This window comes from Branchiostoma belcheri, unplaced genomic scaffold (assembly GCF_001625305.1).
Source record: "Branchiostoma belcheri isolate BF01 breed outbred unplaced genomic scaffold, Haploidv18h27 scaffold604, whole genome shotgun sequence".
NCBI classification, from domain to species: Eukaryota; Metazoa; Chordata; class Leptocardii; order Amphioxiformes; family Branchiostomatidae; genus Branchiostoma; species Branchiostoma belcheri.
The window spans coordinates 3,390-16,169 of record NW_017804248.1 but is presented as its reverse complement, the minus strand read 5'-3'; the positions used below and the strand labels follow the sequence as shown (position 1 = coordinate 16,169).

At 44.9% G+C, this 12,780-nt stretch overlaps 1 protein-coding gene and 1 long non-coding RNA gene across 2 annotated transcripts; both read right to left on the bottom strand.

The window, feature by feature from the left end:
• Positions 1-4,649: 4,649 nt before the first annotated feature.
• Positions 4,650-8,714, bottom strand: LOC109482828. The gene is made up of 8 exons (XM_019785673.1): positions 8,706-8,714; positions 8,115-8,210; positions 7,628-7,759; positions 7,061-7,201; positions 6,632-6,752; positions 5,966-6,214; positions 5,348-5,467; positions 4,650-4,825 (listed from the first exon to the last, which is right to left on the bottom strand). Exons 1-8 carry the CDS (start codon positions 8,712-8,714, stop codon positions 4,650-4,652), a joined length of 1,044 nt encoding a protein of 347 aa, XP_019641232.1.
• Positions 8,715-10,155: 1,441 nt separating this feature from the next.
• On the bottom strand, positions 10,156-11,394 carry LOC109482829. Its single transcript, XR_002140983.1, has 3 exons — positions 11,227-11,394; positions 10,721-10,908; positions 10,156-10,249 (listed from the first exon to the last, which is right to left on the bottom strand). It is a non-coding gene; the product is annotated as an uncharacterized LOC109482829 (long non-coding RNA).
• Between the last annotated feature and the right edge of the window lie 1,386 nt (positions 11,395-12,780).

The following is a 12,780-nucleotide window of genomic DNA, read 5'->3' as shown; positions in this document are numbered from 1 at the left end:
GCAGACTGTTTAGCCCCGACGACGTCCCGGTCGAGCGCTGCCAGTTGAGCGGCGAGGCCTGGAAAATCAGAAGTAGGTCAACAACTCAAAGTCACTGTCAAGGACACCGACCGCGGAGGTGCGTATGTCCCGCGTCAGCCGGGTAAACTCCTGAGCATAGTACGAGGAAGTGTGCCACCTGCTCAAGTTATCGGCCAGCCTGTTGTGGACTCCGGGGAGATGGACCGCCTTGAGTTCGAACTGAGACTGGGCGGCGCACAACCAGACGTTACGGAGGCATGATTGTAAGAAGGGGCTTCGCGTTCGTCCCGAATTCAGCACGGTGACTGAAGCTTCATTGTCACATAACACGACTATACGCTGACCGGCCCAGCGGGGGCCACACTTCCTGACGCAGACCAAGATGGATAGCAGCTCCAGGCAGTTGATGCATGGTTGGCGATCCAATACCGTGTGGGGAAAAGTTGCGTGAAAATACTCGCCAGTTGAGTTCAGGAAACCGCCACATCCGGTAAGGCACGCGTCCGAGCTGAAGATCTCGTCAGCTGACGACCAACCGTGCTGGGGTATGATCGAAATGCCGTTATAAGTGGGTAGAAATGTCCGCCACCAGGCAATGTCCTTCCGAAACTCGTCGTCCACTGGAAGCCGTTGAGACCTGTCGGTGAACTGCTTCAAGAACAAAATCATGCGGGATACAAACAACCGACCTGGTCTGACGCAACTGGCAATGAAATGTAATTTGCCTAGTAATGATTCAAGTTCCCGGCGTCGTGTCACCCGTTTGTACTCCCAGGCGCGCAATTCTTCCAAGGTATCGGCGACCCGCTCCGGGGTGACCTCCAAGGTCATGGTCACAGAGTCTACAGTCCGTCCAAGGAATACCATTCTGGTAGAGGGTGGGACCGCTTTCTCCTCGGATTCTTCCAAACCCAACGTGGAGAGTAGACAGCCCAGTTGGTTGAAGGCTTGCGGCGCGCGTTCCACTGTGTCCGCGCCGCCGAAGTCATCCAGGTAATTCACGCACGAAAAACCCATGACGTCGTAGATGTGCGTCACCGCGTTAGTGACAATGACAATGACAATGAACTTTATTGCATATTCACGCCCTGCATGGGCCAAATGCACTAAGCTGGATAACTATAGGTACAGGTATAGAGAAAGCAAGTGTTATACTTCTGTGTTATAACTATAGGTACAGGTATAGAAGACACGTTAGTAACACGTTGACAGGCCTGGCTGGCCGAACGGATCCCGAACGGGAAGACGACATCAGCGTAGTATTGTCCGCGCCAGCAGAAGCCCAGCAGGTGGTAATCGCCTGGGTCTACGTAGAGTTGTCTGTACGCGCGTTTGAGGTCTCTCTTATAAAGTAAACAGCCCGGACCGAGCCGGACAACTATGGAGAGGAAATCGTCCACGGAAGGGTACTTTAAAACTAAACGCTCCCCTAAATAACTGTCCGTAGGGATACCGGCGTTGACTGAAGAGCCCCCTGGGTAGCTAAAGTCGACGACTATCCGTCTCACAGCAGAGTCCTTCTTGGGGACTGTTTGTAAGGGGCTGCACACGAGACTGGGAGTAAAGAAGCCTTCCCGTAACGGTCCTATTGTGGCAACGTGCTGTAGTTCCACTTGAATATAGCTGTCAACGTGCTCCGCGTGCAGTGTTGCAGAACCGTGGTTAGTAAGGGGTACCGTCGGCTGTTGAGCCGCTACATAATTTATCGGAAAACCAAACTCTAACAAATCGCAGATGGGCCAATGTTTTGAATTTTCGAGATAGAAGCGCCACGCTGCGACGTGCAAGCGACTGGGAACCGGGATACGCGGCCCTTTGAAGTTCGGGAGGCCGGATGTTTTGACAGAGTCGTGCCACATACGAAAGATCTCCACTGTGGGGCGAACGTTGTGGGGGGTGAGGGAGGGGCCAGGTCAAGTGAGACTGGAGGCGCCGGAGCGGCTGGCCTAGGTAATGCAAACAGGCTGTGCGGAACCCCGATCATCTGAAGTAACGCCCGGGTGCGACAATAAACAGGGATCATTGTAAACCGTGCCTGGCTGGAGGCAGCGTAGGACATGTGCTCCCGTGGGGAGAGAAGAATACAAGTCACACGAGCCCGGCTCCGGGGCTAGTCGCGGGGCGACGGAACACGCACTAGGAACTGGCGCTACATTAGACGCACTAGCTTTACAATCTGACAGAGAAACAGACACACTGCTTTCGGTACAATCTGGCATAGGAAAATAAACAATGCTATCCTCACAACCTGTCGCAGGGACAGAGACAGAAACCTGGCTAGGTAATAGATAGAGCACGGTTTGAGGCTGACTATGAGGATTTAGAACTGCCCCGCCCACCAAGGGGATTTCATGTCTCCCGAGGCCGGAGGCCGAGGGTGACATGAAATCCCCGAGGTTGGGCGGGCAGTTCTAAATCCGAGTATTCAGCCTCAAACCGTGCTCTATCTAACTTAGAGCACTTCTAGGTCCCCGAAGTTGATCAACTCCATCCACTAGTACTTGATTTTGTTTTATAAATCTTTGTTTAGTGTCACTTTTTGTCTTGTTTCGAGGAGTTGTTTGGTTGTCCATCTGGGCTGATTAACGACCGCTAGGTCGTTAATCAGCCCAGATGGACAGCCAAACAACTCCAAGAAGAGTCAAACCATGTGTGGGGCAGAAAGCTGGACACTGCCATTGGCCAGTTGTTGTTTCCATGGAAATAACAATGGGCGGGTCCAACATAGTGTAATTTATTCGGTTAGTTAGAGCACCTCTGTCCCTAGAGAGGGACCAATTCCAGCTCACTGGTTGGCTGAGAAGAGGGTGGCTGGTTAGTTAGTGCACCTCTACCCCAAGGGAGAGAGGTGCACTAACTCACAAGTATGCTACTATGTGGATATAATCACTAAAAATCCAGGATCCCTATTGGCTGAGGGGACCTAGCAGTGCTCTAATTGTACATTCTGGCATGGGAAAATAAACAATGCTATCCTCACGACCTGTCGCAGGGACAGAGACAGAAACGTGGCTAGTTGTACAATCTGGCATAGAAAAATAAACAGTGCTATCCTCACAATCTGGCGCAGGGACAGAGACAGAAACGTCGTCTTTACAGTGTGGCAGAGAAACCGATACAGCGCCGTGCGGCGGAGAAACAGAAACATCGCAATCGCTACAATGTGACATGAAAACAGTGACATCTGTATGCAGCGGGGAAACATTGCAATCGTCACACCCCTGTCTAACAAACAATGAAGAGTCACGTACCGTACAGTCGTCAATGGGGAAAGAAACGGTTCTATACCCTGTAGCTAACGTGTCCGAGCTAGAGAGAGTTTGTCAGGCGTCCTGTTTACTAGTATCGTCAGTATGGTCGTCCTTCTTGGCCTCTTTGCGGCGACGACAATCGGCCTCGGAGTGTTTGTAGCGCTGGCCCGTCTTGTCCCAGCAGAAAAGGCAAGCGTGGTCGAACTTGCAGGAGGTGGTAGTGCAGCCGTTCTTGTTGTATCGGAAGCATAACTTTGCGGACCGCGATTTCTCGCCGGACGCCGGGGGGGGGTGCGCTCTTGGGTTTCAGCTTGGAAGTGTCCCCGTCGAAGAAAAACTCCTTGAGTGTGTTCCAGTCAGAGCTCCAGGTACCCGTGTTGGATTGGAGTGCACGCTGTACTGCTGCACTGTGGAAGGCGCGTACAACTGACCATTTGTACCGGGCCAGACGGTTGCACGTGTACTGTAGCAGGAGGATCCGTCCGAGTCTCTCCTCTTCCGTCAGCTCGTCGGACAGGAGGAGCCCCATGCTACCGCTGAGGGATTCCTCCGGGGTGAGGTCGTCGTAGTTTTTCACGTCGGCGGACTCGCAATTGAAAACGAATGACCCTGGAGAGAGTACTTTTCGCTTACCTTTTGAGGGGGGCGGCTTGGTAACGGAGGCGCCGTCCAGATGAGCCAGTTTTTCGTCCACCTTGGTCAGCAGCTGGGAGTCTTTTCGGAGTTGATCCAGGGTGACGTCGGCGTCGCCGAGCAGAGCCGCCACGCCGGCAGAGGATCCCGTGCCAGGGACGGTAGGAGGGTGAGGTGAGGCGGTCGTCAGGCGTTGTAGCTTCTTTTCTAGTTCCTGCACTTCGTGTCGAAGCTCTGCATCGCGGATTGCCGCCTCTAGCTCCGCTTTTCGTTGTTGCAGAGCAGCTGTGTCCAGCTGGGTGGTCTTGCCGGTGGTCTCGCCGGTGTTGCTGGAGGTAGAAGAATCCGTCGATTTGTTCCTTTTGCAGTCATTCCCCGCTTCTCCGGCTTTGTGGGTAGATAACGGTTCCCCGCAGCCGGTACAGAGGTTGCCTCGCTTTTTCCTGGGTGAGCGGGGCATGGTTGAAAACGAAGCTTCGGCAGTTTGAGGATGAGCTGACAAATACGTGTTGTCTCCCGCTGGACAAAAACAGACTGAGGAGGAAGGCTGGTGACGCTGAGAGGTCACGGGTCACTAGCTAATTAACAGGTTTGACCCCTCAGGTCCAAACCGCCCCTATTGCCATTCATTCTTTTGCATCTTTTCTGTAGAGACCAATTACTACATTTGCAAATAGTTCCTTGGCTCAAAGACATACATTTACAACAAAGAACACCGTATAGTGTAAAGCAACCAGTTCCTTTTTATCTTCTATAATGAACATTTCTTATAGTGAAAAAATCTATGCATCTCTCACCTTCTTTCTCATCTTCTTCCTCCAGTTTCTGTGTCTGTTGACTTTGCGTCGGCGTCTCGTCCTTCGGTGGTTTCTCCTGCTGCGTTTGCAAAGTCCGCTTCCTTGTCGTTTTTTGTGCTTTTCCTGAGTTTTATATAAAGACGAGAAAGTCAGTGAGATATTATTGCCCCTTCATCTCTATGTGTGTGTTTCTAGATGACGCGTTAAAACGATTTAGAGGTGCCAATTCTCGTGTTCTGTGCATACATGGTAGATTAATGAATAAAACGTCATGCTTCTAATTTTTAAAAGCATTTTCGTTGTCCTGACTGAGTGCGTTGCCCTGTACATGTGTATATTATAATAAAAAGTTTAACTTTATTCCAACACACAGTTTATAGAGAGATCAAATTTTCAGCGACCACTGTCGCCTTCATCAGGATGATTAATGACCAATCACTTCACAGCGTTATCTCGCGAGAGTTACGGTTAACAGACTCGTGACAATATTCACACGAGATTTTACTTATACGTGACGTAAGCAATTGACCTCTCTGTATCAATTGATAATTTGATTTCTCTGTAAACTGTGTGTTGGAACACAGATGAACTTTCATGATTATGTGTATATTATGTCCATTGATATGAAAAAGTGATATTGCATACCTGTAGACTTTTTCCTGACTACTCCTTGGGCTCCTGACGATGTCCGGGTGCGTGGTTTGTCCCGTTCTTGTTGTTCCGCCAATCGTTCTGCCATAGTTTCCTTGAATTCGTCTGGCTCCTCTGTAAGCAATAGATGCCAAATACCGTATGATTCGTTGTTACAGCTGAGACCCGTTTGGCAATTTCATCTTAACCCTATCTAGACCGGGGAGGGGCTAAAAGTGCCCGCGCCAACTTTGATGTCACATAGCGTCTGAACGGTTAGAGCTACAACGGCCAAATTTGGTGACTTTTCCTAGAGTGTTGTTGGCAACGATTCTGTATTTTTGGAATAAGATAATGATTTTTTGGGTTTCTGACAGGCATTTTTTTTAAAATTTAGTAATTTCCGTTTCAACAATAGAATTTTATGTTTTTGTCAAGTTACACATGGTTTCTAATATTCATAACATCTCATATAATTTAATGTAAATGTTGTCATTAAAAATGCATAATTTATGCTAATTTGTGCAAATGATCATGTATCATTGCATGACACGTTCTTATGGGCCCAAACTCACTAAGTAGCAAGATCTATAATGTCGTGCCAGGTGATAGATATTAACATGTTTTTCGGACCTTTTGCCTTCCGCCAAGTCTTGGTCTGTACGCTGGGTGAAATCTCGATGCCGTCTGTTATCGGTTCATTCTCCACAGCCTTCTCTCCCGTCAGCCTCCTGACGACACACGTCTTCCCGGATCTGAACTGACCAACCACGAGCCCGCGCACGCTGTGCACCGGTCGCGCCCCCTGGCGGCAGGCCTGGGAGTACAGCTGCTGCATTCCAGGACCCCGCAGCTGTATTTCAAGTGGAACACTGCTGTCTCCTGGATAAGAAGATTTATACATTTTATCATTTATAATATCACTTATGTCTCATGCACTTACATAAAGCCGACGTCTGATTAGATAGATAGAATGATCTACTGAGTCAAGTGTTTGTATTTCACAGCTAAAATAGTTAGGTGTTATGTGTTATGTGTTACAGACAAAGGAAAAACTATTCTTCTTTTAACTTCCCAAAACCCACTAATTTTAGAAAAGGTGGGACATTACGTCTTACATGGTCTAAAAAAAGAGAAGTCAAACACCTTAGACATTATTTTAAACATAGATATAGCTTAAGACAACTACCTTTTATCATGTAGATATTAGTTATTTTATACTCTGTTTTATTGTTCTTTTATGTTTGTAATTTACAATTAGCCTACGGGCACGAATTTGCAATAAACTTCTCGTTATACCTTCTTTTGTCGACATCCCTAAGTCTTCACGATGTCCCGTGATGTTCTCAGTCCCCATGTCGTCTGTGGGGAGGCTCCGCTTACTGCTGCCTTTACTCCTACGATAGTTGCCGATGAAGTTCTAAAAAATCATTACAAGTGACATTACTGTTAACCAGGATGATACAACAAAACGATGAATCACAATTAATTCGAGGTACAGAGTACGATTTCATAAGTATAACCAGGATGATACAATGAAACGATGAGTGACAATTAATTTGAGGCACAGGGTAACACTCTTGCTACAGAAAATAACGCACGAGTTACACCAACAATAATATTAATTCCAGCTAAAGCTCCTCATCTCTATCAGCACAAAACGTTTTAGCCTTTCCTAAGATACAACTGATTAAGCTCAGAGATCGATCAATTATCACAAAGACACACCTTCACTTGGTCTACAGTTTTCTCGCTCTGCTTAGCTGCTTCTTCTATCAACGGACAATCCTTCTTCGCCTCGGTCATTCCTCTTTCTTCATAGAACCGGACGAGTACAGGATCGTAGCCTTTCTTACGTGTGGAGACTTCCTGTAAACATGCACACGTGAAAGTGAGATTTTTTTGGTATGAGGGCGGTTGTACAATTCTTTCTGACACACTTCCGGTCATTGTAGTAGGCTGTAATTGGACATGTATAATTATACATGTACATGTCTCTATAGATAGATCGCATGCTTTCCAACTTCGCTTATAGGTAAATGTTTCTACGCAATTCTTATGATAGTCATAGAATGCACCTCTCTCCAGCCTGCCAAGCAGAATACAAAAATTCAAATACTATCATGCGTACCAGGGGAACTAAAAAAAACAACTTTATATCATCTTCAACTTGTAGTTTAATATTATCAGCAGTTGTTTGTGGACCGAAGTGTTTCACAAGAAATTTACAGTCATCTTAATCATACTCTTTCATGCTTTATGATTTTGCATTACGTAAGTTTTGAAGCGACTCACATTATTCTGTTGTCGGAGAAGCTTCAGTATTTCCTTTCTACCACGAGTGATTCGTTCTACCTCATCTTTGCTGAGCGGATAAGGTTTACTGGTGTCCTCATCTGCAGCGATGTCCTCCGCCGTTCGACCATCCTAGGAATGAACATGCTGTCAATTATAGCCTTATGAATGTTGAAATATCGGAAATAAACACGAAATAAACATATACAGTAGGTACATCAGAAAAGCCCATGTCTAGAAAGAAATAGGTTTGTAGGTGTTTATGTGATACGATGCAGGAATATCAGAACACATCGTGATTTGTGTGTTTATATTCTAACAACAGCTTCTCCCTGCCTTGGACAGTAATGTATGTATTTAAGTGGATCATCATTTAAAAAAAAAAGTCTTACTTTTGATTTTTTTTCTCCCAAAAGAAGTAAAGCCAGTATTGTATTTCTGGATTGGTAGTCAGTTATTTACCAGAAAAGCCGAAGAATTGACTAACCTTGTTCCTGAGACCGGCATCAGCCCCGTACTGCAGCAGTATTTCCGCACACTTTGGGCGGCCCCATGTAGCTGCGTCATGGAGGGGTGTGTCTCCCTGTTGGGGCATTGACAGTGCAATTTTTCATCCTTAGCATGATCAAATAGCAACACCTTATGAATGTTTATATTTACATCCCTTACTGATTCCAAGCTCGCTTGAAACCATCCCCTACCTTTGCCATTCATACTGATTGTTTCTAATAATGGATGATAACGGTATCACTAACAATTTAAATCTTGTCCTGCTGACATTTCTGCACAATACTTTTCAATTTCTTGTCTAAATCAGGTTATAGACCCCTGCAATTTTGGGCCAAGCGATGGCATAGTTACTTCCGCATTCGTTGCGTTTCGCTGCGGTGTCATGCGTTGCACGAAAATAGCCCCAAATTGTACATATACAGGACATGTATGTGCAACCCATATATGGGCGCAGAAGGACAAGAGTAAAAGTAGACATTTAATAAAAGCATGCTTTGTGACACAAAAAAAGTTCGATGTATTCTGAAAGTTGAATATGGTGTATAGCCCCATGCGTTCAAATCCGTACCAGCTTCATGTTGGCAACAGTTGAAATAAACCGCTAAGTAAGAAAATGAGAAGATGAATGTCAAATCTTACAAGATGATACAGAAATATTTCTTGTTTCTCAGCAATCAGTCTACCTACCGACACGGTCCGTGCGTTCACATCTGCACCAGCTGTCAGTAAAACTGATACAGTTTCATGGTTACCATTCATGGCTGCCAGGTGCAGGGGAGAGACTTGCTGTAAAATAGATCAGATAGACTTCAGCATGACAACAGGTCGGACGAAGTGCACCGTCGAAAGTTATGTTGGTAACAGTTTAAATGGTAGACAGCAAATAAACCACTAAGTAAGAAGATTGAGAAGATGAATGTCAAATCTAACAAGATGATACAGAAATATTTCTTGTTTCACAGCGATCAGTCTACCTACCCGATAGTCCCGTGCGTTCACATCTGCACCAGCTGTCAGTAAAACTGACACAGTTTCATGGTGGCCATTCCCGGCTGCCAGGTGCAGGGGAGAGTGTTGCTGTAAAATACATCAGATGGTCTTCAGCATGACAAAAGGACGGACAAATGTGCAGTTATTTTGTTAACAATTCTAACGGAATTCAGCAAGTAAACCGTTATGTAAAAGATGAATATCAAATCTTATAAGCGATAAAAATGTTTCGGAAATAAAGTAGTCAGTCGACGTCCACCTACGTTATCGTTCATTGTGTTCACATTTGCACCAGCTGTCAGTAAAACTGACACAGTTTCATGGTGACCATACTGGGCTGCCAGGTGCAGGGGAGAGTCTTGCTGTAAAACAAACAGATGGTCTTCAGCATTACAACAGGTCTGACAAATGTGCAGTTATTTTGTTGACAATTCTAACGGAGTTCAGCAAGTAAACCGCTATACAGCTGACATTAAATGGTCTTAAGCACGACAACAGGTCGGACAAATGTTCATGTCGGTGGCAGCTCTAAAGGTAGTCAGCACATCAACCGTTATGTAAAAATGAATGTCAAATCTTACAAAATGGTACAGTAATATTTTTTTGTATCGCAATAGTCAGTCTACCTACATAATCGTCCCGTGCGTTCACATCTGCACCAGCTGCTAGCAAAGCTGATGCAGTTTCATGGTGACCATTCTGGGCTGCCTGATGCAGTGGAGTCCCTTGCTGTAAAACACATCATGGCGGGAACTAGTAGTAAGTAGTAAGAAGTAAACTAGTAGACGTAAAATTGGAGCAGCTGAAGCGACTGGTACAAATTCGGAAAATTCAAAGTATTGCTTTGTTTTGTCAAATGTTACGGATATGTTACAGACAAGCTGAAAGCTGAAGACTGGTGCAGCGACCAGTGCGGCATTGCCCTTCCCATCTGTGTCTATTTTGCCCCTACCACCTCTTGATTTTCATTGCACAGCCTTAAATTCTTCATCACCATATATATGCAAAATGACGAAAGACATGGCAACAAACCACAAGGTCACGAGCAATAGGGTTGACTCCCTCCGCTAACAGCTGCTTCACTCTGTCCGTGTCTCCTTCCTCTGCAGCCTTCAGCAGCGCCTATAGCGGCGGCAGACAGGAACAGGAGAAACAACTGTCAACACTCAGTCAATCAGAACAACACTCGGCATGTGAGAAGATTTAACACCTATCCCTTCATTTATCCGTCATACTGATATTTCACTTCCTTTCATGTCTCTCCGTGTAAAGTTATAAAAAGACATATCATTTATCTCCTGTATTTGTACATAGCTCACATATGTTTATTGTTTATTTCAGACTCAACGGCCCATAGTATACAGACACATAACATGGTACAAACACATCTGAAAACAAACATCAAAGTATGTACAGATAAATGTAAAAAAAAAAAAGACTACCGAGCTGTCCTGCCGCAAGGAGGCCACCTTACGTTGGGCAGCCCATCTACATCAGGCTAGAGGAAAAGGCCTGTTATAGATATACACCACCATATGGGGCTTGTCTGTGTGTAACACCACTTCTATTTTTATAATGTTTTCTCTACGCTACCTTCTCGTCTTCCTCCTTTTTCTTCCAACTCGACTCTTCAGACCCGGAATCCTCTGCCCCGGACTCCTTGTACTCCTCCATGTTCTCCTGTTCTCTTCCGTCCATGTCTGGTCTGACCCTACAGATAGATACACACCACCTGCCTAGTGACACCTGTCCTAACTGGACTAGATGGATCTAGTGCCTTCCTGTAACGCAAACACAGACCCAGGAATATATCATTTCTCTCCCTAAACAATATTATGGTAGTGGAACAGACCGTGCTTCATGTACAGTTCGCTCACGACATACCTGATTTACAAATTATCATGGTTAAAGCGTAAACGAACACTGTAGATCAAACTGTACCAACAAAGGAGTAATAATTTCAAAGCCATACAGGCATAGCGTCAATAACAGTTTATCTGTGTGCTAAAGAGCTGTGGTAAAAGTTTCTTTAGTTTGTGTACTTTAGGCGCTGCTACATCTGGCAGGCGCCGTTATGCACCTGTTACTTCCGGGTTTACCTGGACTTTTCCAGAAGTGTCTTGGGAGAGTCTGACGACCTTTTCCCAGTCTTTAAGGTCTCTGCGGGGCTCTTTGACTCTCCAGGAACCGAAGGCTGTTAGTTCTGACGACACAAGACGTACAGGTGAGTTCTCACGGCGTCTTAAAGACAGAGCAGGTCCGTTACGTCCGCAGGTAAAAAGGTCAAATAAGCTTCGGTAGGTCTCCCATGATTCATAGCGCACGCGATGACGTACTCCATAGTAACGGGGTGAATGACCTCAGGACGATTTGCCGGTATACTGGCTGTGGTTAGTGTGGAACGAGTATATCTTAGATGAATGGTAACCTTATATATCGTGTATATCTTAGATGAATGTTGACCTTGTGTAATACACAGGCTCATAACTCACACATTGAATACGTCCTAACATTTCAATTGTCTGTCTCTATGTCTTGATCTGCTTTTCAGCCAGGAAGTACTCAAACAAGGCTAGGTTTTCCATTATTTTGCTAAGCTTCGTACAATTTCCGTCTTATTATCTCAGTCTAGTTTAACGGCTGTATCAAGCATATTACATTATTTCACTACAAAAAAATAGATATGAAATCTTTATCTCGGGAATCATTGAGATAGAAGGTAACTATCTCATTAATTCACTAGATAGAGAAAATGAATCCTTCTTTCGTGAATTATTGAGATGAAGGTATGCATTGTCTATGTAGTGAAACTATTTCATTATATTTATGGGTTCACCACACCACGAAGTGGTGTGGTGAAACCATATTGCTTTTTCTGGTGTTTCTTCTTCTTCTCCTTCTCCTTCTCCTGCCATTTTTTTAATGGATTCAGCTTCTTCATTTTAGGGTCCAAGGTCCTGAAATTTGGTATGGAGGTACAGTGGGCAAATAACCCTAGGCGTTTTTTAAATTATTGTGATACAGGCTTTTAGAATGGTTTTATTTGAGTTTTTTGGCTGTGTTATAGCAAATGTATTACTGTGTTAGTGTGCCTTGTTTACCACGTTTGGGCATGAGTCATCACAATGGAATGCAGGGCATCAACCAATAGGCATGCAGCTTTCCTCTATTCTTCTTGCTGATTGGCTGTTGGGATTTAACTTGATTAACAGACTGCACAGAGCATTTACACCTGCACAGAGCATTTCTTGCTGATTGGCTGTTGGGATTTAACTTGATTAACACCTGCACAGAGCATTTCCATACTGACAGTATGTCTGTATTCAAGTGTTTTGGTAGGTATTTCAAGCTTTCCTGCTCCAGCATTGGAATGCGGGGCATGGACGTTTTTTTTTTTATTTTGAAAATCAACAGTTTGCATTATGCAATTAAAAATCCTAACCAATAAAGTAGGGAATAGCTATCCAACTGTTGTTTTAGTTGTATTTTACTTCATATTATAGTTATATCAATGTAAATCATTGTTTTCCCTTGTGTTTCTCATTCTTTCCCTGCCATGTCGTAAAATGTGGTGAACCCATCGCTGTATTTGCTCCAAAGCAAATATTGGCCTTTCTAGTTAAAAAATGAATTATTAGCAGTTAAAGGAGTTA